Below are 25,507 nucleotides of genomic sequence, written 5' to 3'. Positions count from 1 at the left end.
AAACTGTAATCTATCTGCATCCCATGGTACAATCAAGCAATTGCATTGTCTGAAGTGGGCTATACATCCGAGATGGCTCTTTTGACCAACACCTGTTTCTCCTAACTCCACTATAAACATGCACTTTAGGTTTGGTTGAGCATATGTGTATTTCAATGGGAAGAGGTACATCAAAAATATCTGGCAATGGCTTAACCCCCAGTAGAAAAAAGGATATGCAATGTTGAAATCCAGCACAAAACTTCCAAAACAGTTCTGACTCGTCAAGATGTGGACTTCAAAAGCTCTCTGAAAGCTGTCCTGTGATATCTAGCAACAGGACCTTTAGCAGCAGATCCTTGAAAGGGACTATATCACCAACATTTTTTTGTATTAATTAAAACCAGATAGTGCAACATTTTCTATTTTTCAAAACTGTTTTTAAATTGTAATTTTTTTATTCTGTTGCCTATACACGATATGAGGGCTGCCATCCTTCCTGAGCAGAATTTAACAGCATTAAGAGGACTTAGGGATATATTTCACAGCAGCCTCATGGGCCATTCGCACAATGTGACAGGAAGGGACCCATTGATTGTGTATGAGAGACTGGTCTAAGCATATGCTATTACCTATGCTGAGGTCATTTTGCAGGGAGAGGGAGTAGAAAGTCAACATAGTTCTTCAAGGGTAGACTTAGTGCAGGCAAAACCTGAGGGGGGAGGCAATGACAACAGAGAATGGCGCAGTTGGAGAGGGGAAAGGTCCACAATAAACATCAGAACCTGTAATGTCAGTCAATACCACCCTCTGAAGGAAATTCGAGATGCAATTTTGCGGTTGATATTTTTTGTAATCTCTGGCCCATCAAAAAGAAAAAGAACACACTAGCTTGGCAATGAAAGAGGGAGGTAAAGAGAAATTGAGAGCTTCTGACCTTTGGTAATTCTAACAGTGAGACAGGGTAGGAATTTCTGCAATGAGAATAAGTAGCGAGGTACGTGGGGCAGATAGAAAGACTAGTAAGTCATCTGCGTAGGCTGCCACCTAATGTGGTATAACACCCACATGTACTTCTTTTATGTCTGGATTGGAACCAACATGACAAAGGAATGGCGAAGGCATAAAAATAAATATAAGAGGAGAAAGAGGGCGGCTTTGTCTTGTGCCATTAGTGATATTGATCGGGGCTAGTTGTGACTCCTTTCTATGATAGCCAGCAGTAACGTCTTCAGCAATCTGCACTCCAGTAGCTCTTCTGCAGTATTATACCAGATGGCTTGCCTTTGCTCCTCACATGCATCAGCAAGTCTTAGGCACCCTTGACTCTGTTGCTGGTTCACTAGATTTCTTTCCTTGGATTTGGTACTTTGAAGATGCCCAGACATCTCACTATCACAATTTTGCCTTTGTCATAGTCACTCAGAGCTTTACGCTTGTCCATACTCCCTGCTTCCAGCATTTCAAGAACTGATTGTTGCTGCCTAATATATCCCACCCCTTGACTCATACCATGGTCACAAAATAATTGATGTACTTTGCTTCACCTGCCAGTGGTTTTAATATTATGACCAATTGGTGTATGTGCGTGAAGCATATTGGTAAATGCATGTTTTTTTTTACTGTAGGCCCCTTTTGTGCATAAATAAATAATATTACTCAGTAAAATCTCAAAAAATCTTAAAAAGTGCTGCTAATATCATATAAAAGGGGTTATGACTATGATTGCTGTACTTTATTAATGTTCCTGTCAGGACCTTCACAGATAGATCACATGACTTTGTTCACTCTAATTTTGGTGTTACAGTTTCACAGAGTGGAGGAAAGAGAGAGACTCATTCACTGACAGCAGCTGGACTTGTGTACCCAAGAGAGAGGAAGACTCGGGTGATTGAGGCAGAGTTTGCCAACAGATGCAGTCTGGGCTCTAGGGACAGATTCAGCTTGTGCCAGAGGAGACTTCAGTTGCCCAACTGCGGTCACCAACAGCGAGCCCCGAGATTTCAGAGCTCCATGTCATCTCCAATAGACTGGATCATGATCAACTCATCCCTGTACAGCCTCCCTAAAGGTACTGTGCTAATCAGTTGCTCAATGGACAGTGAATGTATATTCTAATCAGCCGGATAGCGTTATTTAATTTATTGAAGATTATGAAAAATTAAGTTGTTTAGTTGGGTGCTTTTGCCTCCAAATACTAGTTGTGGAGCTACTTGCCCCTGGCTAGTGTAAATTGTGAAATCCCAAAAGTCGGCGCATAGCATTTAGTGTATCTCATTCATAGGGTACAAACTGAGTTCTAGTGTTATTTCATCATTAGCAACCTGTTTCATTGGGTCCAAATAAAGCTACTGTATATTGTTGTCATAACTTTCTTTACCAGACACTTAGTAAAGTGTTACTTGTCTAACTGAACTGGTGTAAAGCCTTTCTATAAATGGTGCCATATTCCATACCTGTTACTAATACAGCATATACAGGGGGTGAACAAAAGTATGGAAACACCATACAAAATGCATGGAATTAGTTATTAGCAGTGAGCAGCCCTTTTGACCCATGCTTAGCTAAGAGCTTTCTTGGTAAATTTGTGTTTACTTCGCCTCTTGCCCTGCTCTGGGTGGTTTTGGCAGCCAGTTGGTAACAGCAGTTTAGTGGCTCAAACCCCTGACCAATGTAACCTTGTTGCTTTGGCAGATGTTCTTATCTGCCCGGCAACATCTGTATCATATTACCTCCACTTAAAGTCAGTCTCTCCATGTCTTATTGAAATATGATTTAGAATCCCATGTAATTTAAGGAATGTATTTCGTACGCTGTTTCTATATTTTTGTCCACCCCCTATATGTGTAGGTTACTGGTAGTTCTCAGAAACAGAGATTCATGAGATAAAGCAGTGGTCATGAAAACACTTTCTCTTGGATTTCCTTTTCATAACCCCATTACAGATTGTATTTAACTTCCCAACCAAATAAGGCCGCCTGCAGACAGGCATAAATTCTGCGACGGGATTTCCTGCGGAATTTCCGCCCCTGGAAGCTGCCGTAGGATTGCGTTAGCAAACGCAATCCTAGGCAGACGACCGCGATTTGGCCGCGCAAAATCTCGTGCGGCAAACAAATCGCGGCTTGCTCTATTATTAGAAACGTCACTCCCCGGGCGCCGGCTCCGCTCTGCGGAGCCGGGGCCGCGTGAGCAGGTGAATGACACGCTGCTCTCTGCAGGCGCTCGGGTCAGGTCCCGCTGCGAGAATTCTCGCAGCCGGATCCGACCTGGCTGTCAGCAGGCGGCCTAAGTAGAAGAGGCTTTAGTTTAAAGTCCTCTTAAAACATAAAAATTGTCTGTAATGTAAGGAAAATTACAAATCCTAAATCTTACCGTAAGGATGCATGTGATCTCCTGGCATCTGCGGAGGTGTAAGCCCTTGCTGGAATGGGTCGGAACTATAGATGTTTTGCTCTATGGAAAGTAGATGCTGCTGAGGGAGGGATGTAAAGACATTCATGATTCCTTCAATGCTGGAGTTACTGGAGCTGTGTGTTTGCGCTGCAAAATAAGCAGAAACAACAATGAATTGGCTTCTTTATAGTAATATACAAAAACAAAGTATCATTTTGCTTCTCAATACAAATCAGCAGAGGATTTTGTAATGAGAGCTAGTGATTATAGACAATATATGCAAATATGTATATAAATATTAGTCAAATATTAGTCATCATTAGTCAGTGAACTTATTGTGTATAGTAAACAGTTTCATGCGCACTTTAGTAAAATGAAAGCTGTATTATTAGGAGTTTAAAACTTTGTAAATACATTGTATTAGGGTGGTAAGTCACATCAGGTAAGGGGAATCCCCGTAGCCGAACAGCTCCGTCTCTGGATGCAGCCGAACAGCTCCGAACTAACCCTATTGACTATAATAGGGTCTCTTCGCTTTCCGCTCAGCTGCCTGGCTTTTAAGCAGAAGAAAAAATGCTGTATGCAATACATTTTCTTCCGGTATTTTGTGCCGGATCTGCGATGAAACCTCCGACCAGAGATTCCAACGCAGATGTGAAACCACCATTACTCATTCAGAGTTAAAGCATGTATTGTGATCAAAAGCTGCATTAACAATCCTGCAGGCTTCAGAACTGAAATCAGCATGCATTGCTTTCCATTGCAATGTCTGTAAAGAGCTTGACTTGCTGGTTCTGAGAAGTGCAGTCTTGTAGACCAGACACCGTACAGCAATCTGTATAAGGCCGGTCTCACACAAATAGATTGTGTAAGATAACGAATGGTATAAAGAAAGCAGGGCTTTGTGGGCAATGCACTTTAAAAGTGGTTTATACTTAAGTAGTATAAACCAACTAAGCCTGGAAACAGTATCCCGTTCTGAAGGCTCTCAGAACATCTCAGCACGACGGCACAAGAGAATGTTGTCTGGGCCATAGAAGGGTGTTTCCAGGGGGTTTGGCTACTTCCTGATGTCATTCCCTGCTGGCGTCTGTTCTTCCACGTGGATGCTATGCTGTCCTTAAATGTACATCTGCACAGAAAACTGCATGTATACATAACCATACCTAATTCGCTTCCGCGATCCTATGTAGATTTTCTATTTCGGATATCTGCATGCGGAATCTGACACGCTCGTGTGAGCCCGGACTAAAAATTTGTTTTATACTATATTATAGGAGCTCAGCATAGTTGTAAATGAGACTGTCAACATATGTATTGACTACAGCCTGGTTTAGACACAACGATTATCGCTCAAAAAATCTTTTGAGCGATTTTTGAGCGATAATCGTTGTGCGGTTTTTTACAGTGCAAGGTGATCGCTCAAACATTGAGCGATCACCTTGCGCTCCAAGCGGAGGATGCAGAAGATAAGCAGGGCTGCTTGTCTACTGTATCCAGCTGTTCCCTGCTCGGAGCGCCCGGCTGTTATACAGTCGAGCGCTCCAAGCGGAGGTAGCAGAAGACAAGCGGGGCCGCTTGTCTTCTGCATCCAGCTATTCTCTGCTCGAAGCACCTGGCTGTTATACAGCTGAGCGCTCCGACCAGGAAATGAAGAACACAGCTGGACAGCTGTGTTCTTCATACCCCGTCTGTCTTCAGGAAGCGGGATACAGCTGAAACAATAGTATCAGCTGTACCCCGCTGTGAATTCCTGATAACTGATCGCTGATCTTTCAGCATGCTGTAAGGCACAACGATTATCGCTCAAAAGACGGCTTTGAGCGATTTGTGAGCAGAAATTGTCATGTCTAAATCAGCCTTAACTCAGTGACAACCAGCAGAATAGTGAATAAAGCTTGGAATTATAATAAATTACTAAGCCCCATTCCAAATGAATGTAGACAAGGAGGAAAAAAGAGAGAGGGGTTAATAGTTAATTATATATTGTAACATTAAAGAGGTATTCCGGGCATTTACTACTGATGAACTATCCTCAGGATAAGTCATCAGTAGTTGATTGGCTGGGGTCTGCTGCTCAGCATTCCCACAGATCAACTGATCCTCCTGCCTGCTGTCAGTGTAGCGGGATCAGACATCCACATCCGTGGTCAGGGCTTGAAGTGTAATAAAATGAAATCAGTGGGACTGATGCCTCCCATTACTCTTCTGGCTCTGTCTTCAATGAGGAGCAAGAAATGTAATGGAAGGTATTGCTCCATTAATTTCAATAGGAACGTAGTTGGCTCTTAGACGTTCGTCCCTGACCACTAATGAGGATGTCCTGTCCCGCTATACACAAAGCGGGCGGGAGAATCAGCTGGCTGGTGGGGATCCTAAGTGGCAGACCCTTGCCGATCAACTATCGAAGGCTTATTCTGATAATAGGTCATCAATAGTAAATGCCCAAAATACCCATTTAGGAAACTGAGTATTGTAAAGGACAATTCAATCAGTAATTTAAAAAAAGAGCTCAATTAATGATAATGCACTGTATATCTATATAGTCCCTTGCTGTAAAAGTGCACAGTTCCTAGACACATTCCTACCTGCTGGTACACGGGATGGGTTTTGCTGATCTTGCTGCTGTTGCTGTTGTTGCTGTCTCCTTGCCAACTTCTTCATCTGTTTAAAGCACAGTACAGGAATAAGAGTAGAAGGTACAGTAGGTGTCTACGTAGTATTCTGGTAATTCAGTCAGTGCACTCTGTTTATAAATCAGATCCGGGAATGGTATGATGAGCTCTTCACATAGCTTCAGTGATTGGGCCTCCTTACCATAATATTGAGTGGTACAGTATATTGTATTATGGGATTGACCTCTTCACACTTCCGCCATTCTTTCGCTAAGATCATTTCACCTTTAAAAAAATTACCCTAAGTGGTGGAATTTATTATACAATCCACCCTGTTTTACTGGCATTAAGGGGTAAGGGCTCAGTCACACGGGCGTTTATTGCCGCGATTTGCGCATGCGCATGCGTCCGGCGATTTTTTAAAACCATTGCTTCGCAATGGTATCGGACACATGAGCGCTTTTTATGCGCTCGTCCGATAAATTAGAGAACAGAAATCGCAGATCGCACCTATCTGCGATCTGCGATTCCTGTTCTCTTCTCTATATGCGCTCAATGGGGCCGGCGGCAGCAGCGCCGACCCCATTGAGAACATATAGAAGACATATATGAATGGGTGTGACTGAGACTTGCCTCTGATTGGCTCAGCGCTGAGCCAATCAGGGGCAAGCCTGAGTCACACCCCCTTCACACCCACTGCAGGACGGCCGCGGGGATCTCCGGTTGCCAGAAGCAGGTAAGTACATACATTTTTTTTATTTTTTCACTTTTCAGGATGCATTGCAGGGAAGGGGTTATATATTTAACCCCTTCCCGACAATTCATCCCACACTCTCCCGCAGCGCTTGCATTCAATGGAGCCGGCTGTATTGCCGGCTCCATTGAATGCAATGCACTGGACAGCTCCGGCCCGTTTCTAATGAAACGCGGCTAGGAGCAGATTTTCGGGCGATTTTTCGGCGCCGGTCACGCGATTTGCGCATGCGCATCCGTCATGCGATGCGCAAATCGCGTGAAAAAACGCCCGTGTGACTAAGGCCTCATGCACAAAAAGGAGTGCCTTTTTTCACTTCTGCACCGCTTTTGCCACTTTTCAAAAACGTGGGTGATGCTTAGCCAAAGAGGTGGGGCCTTCTGCTGACTTGTAAATTTACCATTATTTACACCAGAAATTGGTGAAATTTATAGCAGAAATCTAGATTTCTTTTTCTGGCATATGGACAGCCAAGGATACGCACAACCTTTAACCCCTTAAGGACCAGGCTGTTTTGTACCTTGAGGACCAGACATTTTTAGGGATTTTACCCATGTGGTGGTTTTACTGCCCTATTTTGTTTCCTTTAGCTGCCAAAATTATTTTTACTGCTTTTTTTTCCCATGACATATAGGGCGATTTTTAAAATATCTTTTTCACTGACTTTTTTTTCCGTTTTTTAACTTTATTGGCGGTAAAATGCTCCAAAAATGATTTTTTTAACATTTATTGTTACTTTTTAAAATTTGTATATTTATGCTAAAATAAAGTATGGAAACGGGTTCCTCTATTTGTTTCGGACGTTTTGATATATAGTATGTATGGTTTTGGTTTACAGGGCGCATGTGGCGACGGTTTTTGTTGGCGTCGGCTTTGTGTTATTCTCTTTCTTACGTATGTATTGTTGTTTTATTCTGTTATTTTGTTTTACTTATGTATGTAATTGTGTATTTTACTATCTATGTCCCCCATGACGTCATGTAAAACCTCTGGGGGACATTCTTTTTTTTTTTTATTTGACACTTTCCCACTGTAGCTAGGGCATCCATAGAAGCCCCAGTTACAGGGGAAAGCAACTCTTGTAGTGACATTAGTCACTGGAAGAGCTGGCCAGGGTTTAGCATGACCCTCCAGCTCTGCTGTAGCAGGAAACCCCGGAGGTCACATGACCCCTCCCCCCCCCCCCCCCCCCCCGGGCTCCCGTAGTGAAAGTTACACTGTACTTTCACTTTCCAGTACACAGTGCTCATTGAGCGCTGTACTCGGGGAAGGAAAAGGCAGGAAGGGCTAAATTCCCCCCCTGCCTTCTCCTCCGGGTTATCAGCTGTCACTAACAGCTGATAACCTGTTCCTGCCTCTGATTGATTGCAGAGCCAGGAGGCTTAAAGCGCCACCGTGATTTTACTATCGGCGGTGCTTTACGCCCAGGGCCAGGCGCCATATATTTACAGCGCCTGGTCCTTAATGGGTTAATAAATTTAGCACGTCTTAAAGGGGTTTTCTATGATAATACTATTGATGACCTATGCTCAGGATAGGTCATCAATAGTTTATTGGCTGGGGCCTGCCGCTCGAGACTTTGGCCGATCAGATGGTTGGGTCCCCTCTGACATTGATTGCATATACTGGCGTCAGAGTCGAAGCCGCTACTATGACCCATGCAGTGGCCAGCACTTGTAATTGCAGGTGTAGCTCCCATTAATTTCAACAGATGCTTGATCAGCTGATCGGCCAGGGTTCCAAGCAGTGGGCCTGGCCAATCAACTATTGATGACCTATTCTTAGAATAGTTCATCAATTGCATTTTTATGGAAAACCCCTTTAATAAATTTGGCGCCTCTTACTCCGGAACAATTCAGATTAAGATGCATGTACAGCATTCTGTGTGTTAACATTTCACTTTTTACACAGTCAATGAAAAATGAATGATATGTTATTTATAAAGGAACACATTTATTGCATATTCAAATGTCATGTCATAAATGCCAGAGGAGTGGGGTTCTTAATTCCGAGTCTCTGACCTAGCAGGATAAAGGGAGTAATATGAAACAGCAGAGAAGCGTATAGTAAACTGGTGATACATGCGTGTGGTTCTCTCTAATGTCTATGGAAGATACAGAAACTGTAATCAAGTTTGGCGTCTACTACCTATCAGACACTTATGCTATATATTCTGAAAATGCCATAAATGTAATTAGTGAGAATATCCCCTTAAGCTTCTGTTAATAGAAAATCTTTCTAAGAGAACGATTGCTGGGATTATCTACTGTACCACTTATTTAAAATGGCCTTAAAGGGGTTTTACCATTACGTTAACCCATTGAGAACCAAGCACTGTAAATTTACGGCCCTTGCTCCTGGGCTTTAAACCCATCTGATTGTAAAAATGCGGCGGGGATTTAAAACCTCTTCTTCTGCAATAAATTAGAAGCATGTTGGGTTGTCAGCTGTTAGTCACAGTTTATAACGCAGAGGAGAAGGCAGGAGGGTTTTTTAACCCTTTCTGCTTTCTCCTTTCCTTAGTACACAGCGCTCAACGAGTGCTATGTACTAAAAGGTAAAAGTGGAAGTATAACTTACACTACACAAGCTTGCAGTCACGTGACCACTCAGATTCCCTGTTGCAGCAGACCTATAGGGTCCCAGCAGACCCTGATCAGCTCTGCCAGTCACTATTGTCACTACAGGGGATGTTTTCTCCTATAGCTGGGGCTCCTATTGATGCCCCAGCTGCAGTGGGAAAGTGTCAAATTAAAGAAAAACAAAAAACATGTGAATGTCCCCCAGAGGCCTTATTTGACGTCAGGGGGGAAATAGGTGGTAAAAAACGTAATTGCATAAATAAGTAATATTGGTTTATCGAACTCGATCCAATCACAGAGCTTACTTACACAGCGCTGATGGCGGTGTAATTTAAAGCTGAGCAGGGAGATGACAGCTGGGAGAATTTTCAAGCAGCTTGCCGCACCGCCGGGGAGACCATAGCGCTGAGACACAGACGCCGGCTGGGAGGTGAGTATTGCATTTTTATTTTACCTAGTATATACTCGAGCATAGCTAGGCTTATACTGGAGTCAATACGTTTTACCAGTTTTTTGTGGTAAAACGTATTGACTCGACTTATACTTAGGTCGGCTAATACTCAAGTATATACGGTACATAAAAAAGAAAATAACCCAAAGCTAACGGCAACCAAAACCGTTGTCATATGTGCCCTGTAATCCGTCCGAAACAAAATGAGAAACCCATTCCCATACTTTATTTTAGTGTAAATATACTAGTTTAAAAAATAACAGCTATAAATGTTAAAAAAAATCTTTTTTTTAGCTTTTTACTGCAATAAAACTAAAAGACAGGAAAAAAAGTCAATGAAAAAGATGTTAAAAATATAGCCCTATATGTTACAGAAAAAAACGCAGCAAAAATAATTTTGGTAGCTGAAGGAAAAAATATAGGGCAGTTAAACCACCACATGGGTAAAGTCCCTAAAAAGTGTCTGGTCCTTAAGGTACAAAACAGCCTGGTCCTTAAGGAGTTAAATTGCTCCACAGCCCCTCTGTACCTCCTGGTTGCTGCTGACCAGGACATGTGACTGCTGCAGCCAATCACTGGCTATAGAAGGTCACAGGTTTAGTCAGTGATTGGCTGCAGCAGTCACATGTCCTGGTCAGCAGCAACCAGGAAGTACAGAGGGTCTGTGGAGCAATTTTAGGTAACGGAAAACCCCCTTAACCCTTTCCAATCCACTGTCTGACCTCTGAAGACATTATGATTTAAGGCTGTACAGCTCCAAAGTTGGAAGACGCCCGTCGGGGTTCTCTTACTGTATATTGCCAGCCTCTCTGCTGTCGGAGCCTATCCAGTGTGTTACCTCATGCATTACTGGCTTTAGCCAGCATATAGCGCCATTGTATAACAGCAGAAAAAGAGTAAGCCCCCTAGGAAAACCAGGATAGAAATTGGATTGGAAAGGGTTAAATGAGAATTACCCAGTATGATTTGTAAGCTGCTGTACATTTCTTACCTTTGCTCTTTGATTCTGGAACCAGACTTGCACCACACGGACACTGAGGCCAGTTTCTGCTGCAAGTGTTTCTCTGACCTTCATAAAGAAAAACATTAAGTAGTCGGTGTATAGAATATTCTATGCTAATATATACAGTAGATATGATACATTGTATAGCAGTATTACATAGAGGAAAAAGTTTGCTTTGGTGGAAGAATTCGTATTTTTTAATACTTCTATTTAAAGTACCATATAATGCATTGCAAAAACTTTAGGTATGGTGAAGTAGAAAAAAATACAACTGTACCGTTGTTTTAGGGGGGTTGTTTTCACTGTTTTTACGGTGCAGCAAAACTGACATTAACATTAAAGGGGTTGTCTCACGCCGAAACGTTTTTTTTTTATTCAATAGGCCCCCCGTTCGGCGCGAGACAAACCCAAGGGATGGGTTAAAAAAAAACTGTTTATTACTTACCCGAATCCCCACGCTGCGGCGACTTCTTTCTTCCTTTACCAAGATGGCCGCCGGGATCTTCACCCACGATGCACCGCGGGTCTTCTCCCATGGTGCACCGTGGGCTCTGTGCGGTCCATTGCCGATTCCAGCCTCCTGATTGGCTGGCATCGGCACACGTGACGGGGCGGAGCTACGAGGACCAGCTCTCCGGCACGAGCGGCCCCATTCACCAGGGAGAAGACCGGACAGCGCAAGCGCGTCTAAAAACGCCAGAAGACAGCGAATTTAGACGGATCCATGGTGACGGGGATGCTAGCAACGGAGCAGGTAAGTGAATAACTTCTGTATGGCTCATAATTAATGCACGATGTACATTACAAAGTGTATTAATATGGCCATACAGAAGTGCATAACCCCACTTGATTTCACGAGACAACCCCTTTAATCTTTGGGTCAGAATAAATGTGCTAATACCAAATTTATTAAATTTTTTACCTTTAGCCTGGGTTCACACAGGGCGGATTTGCCGCGGAAATTCCGCGTGGAATTTCGCCGCGGCAAATCCGCCTGCGGCCGCTAATCTCGGGATTGGCCAGCCATGTGGATGAGATTTCTCAGAAACCTTGTCCACACGGGATGGCCAATCCGCTACGGTAAGTCTGGCTGAAACCGCGGCTGCAGCGACCGCAGCCGCGGCTTCAGAAGATGCAGCATGTCTATTTATTGTTTATTTCCGCCACGGCCACACTCTCCTCTATGGGAGCGCTGGCCGCAGCGGAAGAGTGAGTGGCCGGGCCGCTTCAAAGCCGCCGCAGGGTTTTCCGCGGCGGTTCTCCCGGCGGAAATCTCGCAGTTTCGGCTGCAGCCAAACCGCGAGATTTCCGGCGGGAATACGCCCCATGTGAACCCAGCCTTAAAAATGTTTCTGTCCCCACATTCTGAGACCCATAACGTTTTTATTTTTTGTGGCTGTATGAGGGCTTGTTTTTTTGTGGACCAAATAGTAGTTTTATAGTTACCATTTTTGAGGACATAACTTTTTGATTAGTTTTATTTTGGATTATTTTTATATTTGGAGTGCCCAAAAAGCACAATTCTGGCTTCATGTTGTTTTTTCTTACGATGTCTACATAGCTTAATAGTTTGGACTTTTACAGGCACAGCGATACCTATTATGTTTATTTAATTTATTGTTTTGGTTGTTGATTGGGAAAATAGGGGCGTTTGAACTGTAAATTTTTTATATTTTTAAAAAATGTATTCAACTTATTTTTATATATTTTTTAGTCCCATTAGAGATGAGCGAGCATTGCTCTTCTCGAGTAACTGCATACTCGTCCGAGCAGATTCGGGCGGGTGGCGGGATGTAGCAGGGGGGAGAGAGAGAGATGTCTCTCACTCTCCCCCCCCCCCCCCCCCGCTTCCCCCGTCCCTCTCCGAATCTGCTCGGACAAGTATGCAGTTACTCGAAAAGAGCAATGCTCACTCGAGTAGCTGCCTTAACCGAGCGTGCTCGCTCATCTCTAGTCCCCATAGATTACTTAAAATAGTTTTATTGTGTCCACAATATACTGTAATATTTCAGTATTGCTATGTATTGTATTCTTAACTATAGTCTATTTAGCCCTGCCCGTGGCAGGGCTTAATAGACTGCACTACATGGCAGCCCTGAGCACCTTCTCTAGTCTCTGGACTGCCAGGTGAACCTATCAGCACCTTGCAATTATGTAATGGGAGAAGTCCCTTCAACTTGCTGCTTAGATGCGCTCTCAACTTTGAAACTGACAGAAACAGCTTGGTTGCTATATGGGCTTGGCTTCCAAGCCTGCTCTATATAGCACCCACAACCACCTGCTGTATATTTACGTTGGGTGGTTCTTAAGGGGTTAAACAAAGCTTTATACATTTATGAACAAAATTGAGTCTGCACCTGCTTTGTAGCATATCCCAAACTGTATTGCAACTTCGTAGAAGATGTAGGCAAATGTGTGGTAGTGATGCTGGAGAGTTTGCACATTTGCCCAATTCTTCAAATAAAACTATCCATAAAAGTTTGGATATTTTTAAAAAGTGTGTGCGGACTCAGCATTCTTCATATTGCTTATTGTTTTCACTATCACTGCACTATTTTGATTTGAAGTGTGGGGGTCCTAATAAGCAGTTGGATACACGGTGAGCAGCTTGCTTGTTTATGATGCCTTATACATATATGTATAAACAGTACTGGTCCCACTTCTGTGATCCTCACTTATCAAGACAATCAGGTTCAGGGCTGCAAACCGTCCACAAATGTCTGGATAGTAAATAAAAATAGGGCACTTTTTTCTGGTATTCGTGAGAAAATATTGATGCATCCATGAATTTTTTGAGACTGGTGGTACTTGAGCAGGTTATTATAACCTGTGTAATTACCATCATTTCACAGCTCACAATGGATGTTGGTAATAAGCTCGTATCAGTATCTGACCTATAAACATCACTTAAAATCCTTATCATTTGTTATTGTTCTCCGATATGCCCGTAAAAAATGTTGACTGTCTGTGATTTTTCGATAAGTTGTCCAGAAAAAAGAAAAATTCAGGTTGGCAATCTCAATGGGGTTCCGTTGACCCTCATAACTGATTTTGAGTATTTTCTATTCTCTGAGATTTTAATAGATGTGCCATAAATATATTCAAATTTTATCAACATTTCCATCATACCAATCTGTGGAAACTTACAGATTTCGACTTTCCTGCAATAGTAAAATGTACTAATATTAATGTTCTCTTCCTTGGCTTCCTTCCATTTACTTTCCTTATTAATCCCAAATCATTTTACTTTTCAGAAGCTCAGCCTGGTTCCTAACATTTAATGTCTCCAATGTGTTCATTTCCGTACATGATGTCAACTACATTTACCTTATTTTTTCCAAAAAATTGTGCATTTGTAATCTTATTATGTTTGTTGAACATTTCCAATTTCTGCAACATCCAGCAGAATGACAGTAGATCCCACAAGGTATTTCTGACAAAGGGAGGTAAACTAAAGCTTGCACCATCCTACCTTTCTGCATGGTTTAGAGGACACCTCAAATGAAGCTTTAAACGCCCTTCTCTGCTGTGTTGTCAGAATAGTTCTTGGTCTCTTAGGCCGTTTCTGGTCTTTCCCATCCTCAATTCCCTTCCCATCTTCAAATTTACTGCCATCTTCATCATCATCACTCTTACCTACAAGACAAGAAGTGGGAAATCATAGAACAATTATAATACTATGCGATAGCAGTCAGCTCTTTGCTTTCTAACATGGTCTACATGCAATATTTAGGAAGGAATGTCTTACTAATATGAGAAGTTTTTGTGAATGTGTTTCTGCTTTACAAATGCTGAACAATGTAATTTTATGACAGCCCAGGAGATAATTTTATGTGGAATTCCCCTTTAAACCTTGAATGTGGAGTCGTCATCTGTAGAGATGCCAAGCATGCCCATTCGAGCATTAGCATACTCGAAGTACTCTTTTCTTTGAGCCAAGCACCACGCGGTGCTCGGATGCTCGAGAAAATGGAGCTCTCGAGCATTACAAAGAGTTCGGCTCCAGTAACGAGCAACCGAACATTTTGGTGCTCGCTCATCTCTAGTCATCTGTCATTTACAGGTAGAATGGAAAAAGGATAGCTTTAGCAAACATCACAACAGTCATATAAACAGGTCACAGATTTGCTTGATTACTATAACCCAAGATAACATAATCAATGTAGACAGGCCTCACATGACCATGATATCAAACTATTTCTTTATTTCAAATCGTACCTATTTAGATGACTTATCAGACAAAGTTGCCATATGTGTACATGAGGAGTGACACATTTTGACCATTACATGACTTGTATCCTACATTCGCCCCATTTTCCCCCTCTGTAGGGTCTATAATTGTTTCTAAATTCCTTTCAGGACTGGTGGGAAGAGCTTTTGATGTGCTGTGTTCTATAGACTGTACTCAGAGAACTGAAGATCCTGCTCTCTGTCTCTAACACACACAGAGACATAAGACCAGGTTGTAGGACAGTGTACAGCAAGAGTGAGCAGTGGAGATGTAAATTTTGTAGCCAAAACACTGTAAAAAGTGACTTACTACTAGCTTGCAGGTAATGTCTGTTTGAAACCCTCCTTTCCTCCTCCCCTCACTATGCTATGTTATTTCAATGAGCACAACGACTCATCCCTCTCCTCCACCTGTTCTAACATCTCCACATCTACTGTCAATCAGTTTAGAGAAGGCAGTGGACAGCAAGCCAGGAGAAAGGGAGACAGCACTTTAAAATGATTTTTCAGGATAGAAACGTAATTTTAAGCAAATGAAGTACATAGCATGACCGATGCACATGTCACAGGGCGTGCTTAGAGCAGTATACCATAGAAGTCAATGGGCCCCCATGTCCATTGTGTGTACGGCTCATGAGGCTGCTGTAAAGCATATCTCTAAATGCTGTTAACTGCTTTTCCGGCTAGATGGCCGCCCCTCACATTCATATACAGAAAATAGAATGCAAAAAAATATCTGCAATCAGAAAAGAAAACCAGATTAGAAAAAATAATACATGTCAGTATTTCATTTTTATTAGTAAAAAAATATATAAATAGGTGATACCTTCGTTTCAAGGCGTTGTCTGGTTTAGAAAAACACTTTTTAAACACCCCTTGAGATGTTTCTGAGTTAATAGAGGGGAGCACCGTGTTCAAAACCCCAATTCATCAGCCGGAGCAGACAATGGATTCAAAAAGATTCACTTTCTCTGTGTGGAGGATCTGGTTTGTCCCCGCACTAACAGACAACTCTTCCATCTCAATCAGCACTGCTTAGTACTTAATTACCCCTGTGGTGGTGCTACAAGCGCATTGAACACTTGTTGCCAGCAGGGCTGGCCTCAGTACCCGACAAACACAGGCAAGTGCCAAGGTCCACTGCACTTGTGTGGGTACCCACTTTACTACATGACTGACACTGTCATCACTGTATTCGGGCTGCACAGCAGTAGCTAGCTGGTCCTACCACATGTAGGTACCGGTCAATGGATGGCCATAGGGCTACTTAGGTGGGTAGGCAATGGGCCTGCCAGTTTTTGTGAGGAGGCAACACCTAGCACAGTGCAGCAACAGGAAAATAAAGTAGCTGACATCAGAGAGCGGCAGCCAACAGAGTGTGGTTTGGTCAGCAACCCAGAGACAGTAGCAGGCAAGCGGCCGAAGACAGACAGTAGTCGGCTGAATAAAGCAGCCAGCACACGTTAAGGTAGCTTTACATGGAGCAACTATTTTTCAAATAGTTGCTCAGAAAGTCTACAACCAACAGACGTTCATTTGTTTGATCACAAGGCGATGATTGTTCATTAGTTTTTTTGCCAAGATATCATTTATAATGGGGTTTTCCATGCAAATTCATTCACAAGCCGTTCAAATACAAACAACTACCACTCTACAAACAACTTTTAATCAACCAGCGACTACTTTTTTGGTGAGCTGAAACGACTAGCAACTTATCACTCATCACCCATTTGATGGCCATGTTTACACTGAACAACTATTGTTTGAGCTCAGTCTTTCGAGTGATTATTCGTCCAATAGTCGTCCCAACTCTGAGGCACCCTGGAGAGATTTGTCATAGGACCCTTCTAACAAAAAGGGATTGTCCAGAGTGAACAATGTCCCTTTAAGGTAAATAAACCAGTAGATTTGTACTTTATCTTGATATTGTATCTGTCTATTCTGTCCCGTTTATAAGGCCTCCCCCATTTTTTTTGTTGTTGTGTAATTTTAATACCTTTTGAGTATATTTTGTGATGAGGCGATCAAGATTGTAAAACTTATCAGCAAAACTAATGAATATTTCAGATCCTAAACTACCTGTAATGGAGCATAAATTATTAAGAGCACTTTTTCTTTAGTTCCATTACAGCCAATTTGGAAAGGAAATGATCACTGAATTAAAAGAGCAAATTTATATGTCTATTGGGCTTGATTTAGAACACAGCGGGAAGATGTAAGTATCCTCTTAATTAATAACAAAGTAGTTGATGATAAATGTACAGGTCTCTCCAATCTTCCTCTGATTTATGACATTACTACAGTCATTTAAATATTATGTACCATTTATATAGTCAAAGAAGAAATATGCTTTCCTTTTTATATCTAAAGGTATTTACGCATTTGTTCTCACGCTTTATTTCACTGCCTGCATTACTACTTAACGCTCCATTCACACACAGCTGATTTGCTGAGCCCACTTCCTGTGCCCCTATGAATGGAGCAGTAGCCAAGAATGTACATTGCCGTTCTTTTCATTTCTCGGGCATTGCTGGCAGTCCCATAGAGATGCATGTTGTGGTAGTGCACAGACTCAGCAATGGCTCTATTAATAAGAGGGGAATAGAGGGACCCCCATTCTTGTGATTGTCGGGGGATTAGTTTAAATCTTGGACAACGCTTTTAAGATGGTTGCAAATCTGTCATGACAAAATACAAAAAAAGTAATGGCTGTATGAAAGATAATATTGAAACAAAAATCCATAAATCAGTAATTTGCTTCTGACTATAGGTATGATGTGAACCGGACGGTGTACAATGGCTGAAAAAAATACATCTGAATATTACAAGACTCTTGAAGATTCAGTCAATTATAGCTGCGGTATATACTGAATGACTGTAAGAGATAAGACCGGGTTCACACCAGTGGGAATAAGAAAACGGAATGCTGGATCCATTTAATGACTGAAACAAGTGGGTCTGGATGTACCCCATTGACTGTAGTTGGGTTCATCTGGCTTACATCCCTACTGTAAGTTTGTTGCTCATGTCTGCTGCCATCATGCGGTTCTGAGCAGTTGCAAGTGTCCCTTTGCTCTAGCTGTCTGCTTTCGTCCAGCACTGAGAGGGTTAACCAGCTCTCTGGCTCTCAGCTCACCTGCGAGGTTAATTAGGCTTTACTTCTCTATTAAAGCGGAGCTGTTGCACTTCCCCTTTGCTTCAGAATTGATGTGTGTTCTTACACTCAGCTTTCTTTGGTCACCTACTTCTGTTGTAGTTCTGTTTGTATTCCTGAGTTTGAGTTCTGTCTGTGCCATCTCAGTTCTGTTCCGCTCTCTGTGTTTTGTGTTTGCAGTCCGAGTTCTGTCTGTATTCCTTAGTTTGTATCCAGATATAACAAGGAGCCAGGTGATGTATTTTTTAAACTTAACTTACGCCGTCCAGCTCTGTTACCCACTGAAGTAGGTAAGCGGCACGAAAATTGGACTCTTTTCAGAGTCCAGTGCTCTTGTTCTTACATACATGATTTTCATACTTTATGGTGCTGTGAGGACATAACAGGTTCCCTTTAAAGATTATGGAAACTTTTGTGCAAAAAATAACCAATACACACAAGTCCATGCAGAAAAAATGATGTCCTTTTTTTGTATTGAGTTTTACCTTCTCATGCATTTAGAAAGTCTCATACTTGGTTTGCAGGCTTTCCTACATTCAATTTTTGACTTGGGTGTGTTTCCAGCACCGATCAGCTGGTGTCTCTCATGAATGTTCACAAGTTCAGCTCTTCCTCCCCTCTCCTCTTTCTGAGGCTGTATAGCATAACCACGTTCACTCAATACTAAACAGTTATTTCTCTGTCTATCTTGTCCTCTCTATGAGTAGCTTCCCGTAATTCCTCCTGACTGCTGCTAACAGGAGAAAATTCAAAGAGTGAATTACAGCCCTCTGTAATAGTAGCTTCCTCTGCTCTCTGCCCCCCTTATCTGCTCCACCATATGCCACGGGCATTGTCTTACAGCCCTCTGTAAGAGCAGTTTCCTATGCTCTCTGTCCCCCTAATCTACTCAATCATACACCAGCACTGTCATACAGCCCTCTGTAATAGTAGCTTCCTCTACTCTCAGTCCCCCTGATCTGCTCCACTATATGCCCTTGGCATTGTCATACAGCCCTCTGTAATAGTACAGTGTAAAAGCAGGCTAGGAACGGAGCTGTCAGTTTAATCTGACAGAATTAGCTAAGATTTCAGTCCTCCAGTCTGAAAAACTATAGAAGCAAAAAAAAACAATCAGAAATTTTTAATGAAAACCAATTGTAAAAAAAGTCTTTAATTCCAAAAACATATTGATTAAAAGAAAAAAAAAGAGTGCAAAGGTGTAAATAACCTTTAAATGTTAACACTCAGTTGTAGTACCACTTTTGACTAGGTTATGCTATAGAAGTTCAATGCATTTAAAAGAACTTAAAATTAACTGCAAATGGTAAGTAAATTATATTTCCTCTATCCTTTGATTTAACTTTGCCCTGTCTAAGAATAAAATGTGTAGATTGAGACAAAGCAGCTCCATTTTGCTATGGTGACAGACTGTCCTTTATAACGGGGTTCTAGTAAGAACAGTGTATCCATAGGTCTGTATCACAAATGCCAAAGAGGAAAGACTGAAAAAGAGCAAACATTAACACACAGGGAGCGCCTACATGCTGAGACCCTAATATCTCCCAGCTTGTCACCACCTGCTAGAAAAGATCATAGTTGTGTGGAATAAAAGGAGACAGCTCATAAGACCAATGCAAATTCAACAGGAGCAGTCTTAATTTTAATTAGTGAGATCGCTGCAATCTTAAATGTCTCAGGCGTTAGAAGGGGTACTTAATTAAGCCTTAACCCTCTTCTCTTAGCCTTGCCTGAGAAGTAGGAAACATATTGTGTTTGGTGACCTTTGCATGAGTTGGTCTTGGATGGCTCTAGACAATTGTAAGGTCCATATTGTATCAGTGGTGTTTATCATTGTATGAGATGACGGCTAAAAGGGACATCTCAGATAATAAAGCTGCACTCAGCAGTCTTTTTCTTGCCTATTGAATCACTACTTCTTTTGGTGTGAGGGAATTAGAAGGATAGGCAGAGTTAGGGCACTTAATTGGAAATGTGGATGGTTTTTGAGTTGGTTCTGTTTACATAGGATTGAGTGCCTGAGTCGACAGAGGCTGTAATTGAAGTACAGGCTTTGGAGATTAGCCTCAGCATATGGGATCTGCAGCAAAGCTCTACCCCTTTCTACATTTTGCAATAAAATTGGGTTTAACTTATGCTTTCCCTCTCTCACCCTCTTGTCTATAGAAAACCCTTTGAAAGATAGACACTTGAAAAAAGAAAAAGCAAGGCAGCGGGATATAGAAGGAGAAAAACCAATCCCAGAGAATGAAGATGGCATTGGATAGACGAGCCTCAGACAACAACTCCCGTATATTTGCTACAAAGACATAATATTTTTTTGTAACTAATAAGTATCCATGTACTATTCTATTTTATCCTAGTAGAAACAAGCAATAAAGAAAATATTATTTTCAGGCAGTAATGCATTTACAACAAAATGCCTGATTACCAGTAGATGCTCAAAAGGTGAAAAAACTATAAAATGATGCATTATAGTTGGGGCTCAACAATTTCAATTCACGCCTCTGCATAAACCAGAACCTCTAAAGTTAGCTATACACAAGATATAACTGATGGTTGAAAGTTTGGTTTTCCCGAACCCAATATAAATGTACATGCTTGGTTCACACGTCTATTTTTACGGAGAAAAAGAAGTTTAGCTGTCCTTCTAGCAATGGAAACAAAGGATTGGGTAAGTTGAAATCCAAAACAAGTTTGATCCCTCTTTACCCAGACATATCGCATTGGCGGACACACACTTTAGATCATCAGTCAATCCTTCTGAAATTGATGGGTTCAGCTAACTTATATCTAATGAGTATGGCCACATGTTTCCACTCAATCCATGAAATGAGTAGCTCCATGAACATGGATGGCCAGGTCCAATGACAAAGATAGTAACTGTAAACTTTGAATGTGGCAGCCAGGTTCATCTACCTATCCAGCCGCTACTCAGACGCCTTTGCCCTGTGCCAGTCACTGCACTGGCTGCCCATCAAATACAGAATCCAATTTAAATTCATTAACTTCATCCACAAAGCTCCCCATAGCACCACACCACCCTACATTGCTTCCCCTCAATACACCACTCAGCTCCCAGCCTCCACTCCGCCAACGAAATCATATTAAGCGCCCCTTTAACTCAGACCTCTCATTCCCGCCTCCAAGATTTCTCCAGAGCAGCACCAGTCCTCTGGAACACACTACCCAAAACTATCTGGGCAATCCCTGACACAACTTCAGGCATGCTCTAAAAATTCACCTCATATCTCCTAAACCAAACCCCTCTGTACTCCCTCTGATAACATGCTCCCTGACCTACTGACTGCAATCCCTGCTAGCTGCAATCAACTGGCACCTGCAGTCATACTGATTCGGGGACTATACGGCTCAAATTGACCATTGTCTATGTGTATAGCATCCCACACTCTCCATCTCACTATACCTTGCACATCTCCAGCCCCTTTACTTTCTGTATCACCCAATTACTGGAAGCATGTAAGCTCGTTAGAACAGGACCCTCACCCCTACTGTTTCCATCAACTGATTACTACATGTAATAGTGGTTTTGTATCTGTTCTCCCCCTGTCTTGTAAGCGCTGTGGAATATGTCGGCACTATATAAATAGAAATCATTATTATAAAGCATATGCATAGAAACTGAAGTAAAACGCTCATGTGGAGGAACAAGTACCTGAGTCAGAGGCGGCTGGGCTGACAAGGCTGAGCAGATCCCGTTCCTTCTCATAGTCACTCTTGCAGAGAAGTTGTCCATCCTTGAGCACAAACTCGTCACCTTTTTGAAGTTGTCTTTCACATACACAGCAACAGAAGCAGCCCAGATGGTAGACACTCTTCTGCGCCCTCATGACAAACTCACTGGCAGTGATGGCATCTAGACAGGATCCACATTTTACTGCAAATAGCCTGGCGGGAAACAAATGAGTTTTTTAATATTTTATTGTTGAAAGGTGACAACATCATAAAATAACTTAGCTGTTGGTTTCTAAATGTTAACTCCAACCGACTCCTAATACGTAATTTATTCAATGTGTCACGGTGTCTCTCTGTCGATCGACAACCCTGGAGTCCAGGGTTTGAATTTGTCCAAGTACCATATCTCCATGTAGCCTGAACAGTCTCACCATTGTTGCTCAGATCTCCTCCAGATACTCCAGTTTTTCCCCACAATCCCAGAACATACCAATAGGTTAACTAGTGTCCTATGAAACTGGTCATACTATGTGTGCTTGAGATAGGCGGTTTAGATTTGGAGTAATGATATTCTTTGCACAGCAATGCGGTGTATGTTGGGGCTATACAAGAACCTGGAAAAAATATTACTACAGTAACAATTAGTGTTCGGCAAAACTTTTCAAAAGCTCAGTTCGTTTGCCGGACTTTAATTTGGTACGAATCAAACCAGAACTTAATTAGTACCCCTAAAATTGGTGCTCAACACTGTCTAAGAGCCCTAAAACAACTTATTTGCTATATAAATAAGGGGGATTATTATTATGAAGAATAAACTCACACAAACACAGAAAGAACACAAACTCCTTGCAGATTTTGTCTTTGCTGAGACTTGAGCCTAGGACCTTAGCACTGCAAGGCGACAGCAGTAATGACTCTGCCACCACGCTTCCTCTTCCTCCTTCTTCCTCTTAGGAGGAAGAAGCATGGTGGCTCAGTGGGGTCCAAGGTTCAAATCTAAGGACAATATCTGCATAGAGTTTGCAGGTTTTTCCTGTGTTTGTGTGTGTTTCATGATCATAAGCATCACCTTCGTTTATATAGCACATACATTTATGGAGGAGGAGAAGAAGAAGAAGAAATAATTTTAGTGAATTCAGCCGAGACGAATCACCCAAGGTTTGTGTTCACACCAAACCAGACTTTAAGCAAAGTTCAACCCAAAATAGGGTTCAACTTTATCAGTACCCTCCACATTAGTAACAAGGAATGCATTGTAAAGAGGTTGTGTATACTCAGCTGCCTTTGGCCACCCAGGACACAATTGGAGTCAGGTGACTGCTGTGGTCAATCAGATGCAGCAGCATAACTGTCCCAAACTCCTGGCATCATGGCATCCAGGATGTGAGTGCTGATTCCAGGAGTTCGCATGGCAGTCTATGATTGGTTACAGTAGTCACCTGACTTCCAGAGACAGGGCCATAGGAACCACCTAGCTGTATTTCCGGGGGCCAAAAGCAGGGGAACTTGTGCTGAGTGTGGCACAGAGTGTTAAGGCAACAGTTTTGCAGTCGTAAGCTCTCACTCATGACCTGAAAGCTGCAAGTTCAATTCCTGCATGGTTCAGGTAGTCGGCTTAAGGTTGACTCATCCTTCCGAGGTCGGTAAAATGAGTAGCCAGCTTGGTGAGGGGGAAATAAATAAATTACCTGAAAGCGCTGTCGAATACGTTGGCGCTATACTAATAACAAATTCCTTTCTTTTCTTGTTTTGTCCCATGCCGACATTACTTTTTTTTTGTCGTTTTTGTAATGACACAACCCCTTTAAGGTTGACACTGACAACAATGCTATAAGATGACTTTTATGGCTACTTTATTGCACTCAATCAAATACAACTATTTTGGGTAGCAATAGCCTTTTATTTGTTTCTGTATATTAAATATTTAGAATTAGTCTTAGCCATTCAACTTACATGCATTCAATATAAACTACAGCATGACTTAAGACGCTGTGGGATCAATAGCAATTCCACCTATTACTTATTTCTATGTAGAACTAAAATTGCTATAGTTAAAATGCGGATGTGATAATAATTCTGAAATTATTAAATTCTACGTCCAATTCTATTCTTTTTTCCGAGGTGGCCCATTCCACTCTCTAACCTCTGTCAAATCAGTGGTTGGGGGTTTGTTGTTACTGACTATGTACAGAGTTCATTAATAGCTCAGAACTGAGATAATCTCCTTAAATCCAGCAATAACATGGACTGAAGATAACAAGGCCTAGGACTTCAAGCTGCACAACCACACACGTCCCACAAGTGAACCTTTACAAAGTCTGATCTTGTCCAGCTGTTTAATCAGCAGAAGGACACCGAATTACACATTATTATTTATTTAAACACTTTATCCCAAGGCCACATTGTGCAAAATGTACAACCGTCATAGACCCCCTTTGTGGTTCATGTGATGATGGAGAAGGAACTTGGGAAGAAGACTGATGCAGAACTTGCTGATAGTATTTAAGAAAGTAAAGGAACTAGAACCTCATTGCTAAGAGATGACTTCACCAGTTGATAAACTGGCACTTTCTGTACTGGTTATTTTATTCATGTGCTGCAGATTGGAAAAGTTTATAGATCTAAGTCTATTACGTTTTAATATGAGGTGTTTAGAGATATGAATTTCTTAACCCCCGGCAGTTTAAGACAAGCTTTGTTCGTTCTGCGGGAAAAGGATGTTACAGTTTTGAACAAACAGAGCTCATGCTTCTATAAACGGCTGTAGGTCCAATTCTATCAGGGCACCCAACATACTTATAAAGCTAAGATTCTTAAAAGGACACTAAAACCATGTTGGTAACCTTTATAGAACTGGTGCTACAGCCATTTAAAAAGCAGTCGCAAATCCTGACTTTTAAGCTGTCCCTTTTTAGTCAGCGTGTGCAGAGGAGAGCCTAGAAGAGGCAGCTGAGAAGCAGAGAAAATATGAGATTCTCCTATATCTATTGCTCTGTCCCAGGGAAGGTGGACATGATTTTTTGTTCATATTATCCTCCAATCAGAGAGTATATTTGTTCTCCAATATCACATATGAGGTTTTTCCCAGAAAAAGTGGAATGGTGAAGACTTGCTCATCTAATTATTCCTTCACACCATTTAACTATGCAGTCACCGCTGACCATGGCATGTAAATGTTTTTACAGAAAAAAATGTAAACTTGTTTCCCTTTTATAGAAGACTTTAAATAATGAAAAAAATAAAAACAAGCAAAAAATAACTAGACATAATTGGTATTGCCACATCCATAACAACACATACTTTGAAATATCACACATATCCAGCACAGTAAAATCAAAAACGGCAACAAACAATAATTAAAAAATCATATATAACAATAATGATGCCAATAAAAACTACAAGTTGTCCCACAAAAAGTAGGCCTGATTCAGTTCTATGTGGACTGACATCTTACATGTCGGCGGTGTATTTTTGCTCCGTATTAGATCTGTGCTGAGGGGACAGTAATACAGAGCTGATATTAACCTATAGGGCTAATCACATGGACTTTTTTATGGTGGTTTTTCGACAATGCAGCAATGATCTTTTTTTGTGTGTGTATTTGCCCTCGTATTTGTATTCTCTTCTATTGGACAAATGTGCATCAG

At 41.7% G+C, this 25,507-nt stretch overlaps 1 protein-coding gene across 1 annotated transcript in view; it reads right to left on the bottom strand.

Moving 5' to 3' along the window:
* Positions 1-25,507, bottom strand: part of LMX1A (LIM homeobox transcription factor 1 alpha) — a 108,219-nt gene that overhangs the window by 1,358 nt on the left and 81,354 nt on the right. Inside the window, exons 4-8 of the mRNA XM_066594732.1 lie at positions 21,841-22,073; positions 14,253-14,416; positions 10,769-10,846; positions 5,964-6,039; positions 3,355-3,522 (exon numbers count right to left, since the gene is read on the bottom strand). Of these exons, the coding sequence (XP_066450829.1) occupies positions 3,355-3,522; positions 5,964-6,039; positions 10,769-10,846; positions 14,253-14,416; positions 21,841-22,073 (719 nt within the window). The remainder of the gene's footprint in view (positions 1-3,354; positions 3,523-5,963; positions 6,040-10,768; positions 10,847-14,252; positions 14,417-21,840; positions 22,074-25,507) is intronic.

Source organism: Eleutherodactylus coqui, chromosome 3, assembly GCF_035609145.1.
Source record: "Eleutherodactylus coqui strain aEleCoq1 chromosome 3, aEleCoq1.hap1, whole genome shotgun sequence".
Classification (NCBI taxonomy): domain Eukaryota; kingdom Metazoa; phylum Chordata; class Amphibia; order Anura; family Eleutherodactylidae; genus Eleutherodactylus; species Eleutherodactylus coqui.
The sequence above is the reverse complement of the archived record's forward strand: the minus strand, read 5'-3'. Positions and strand labels throughout refer to the sequence as shown.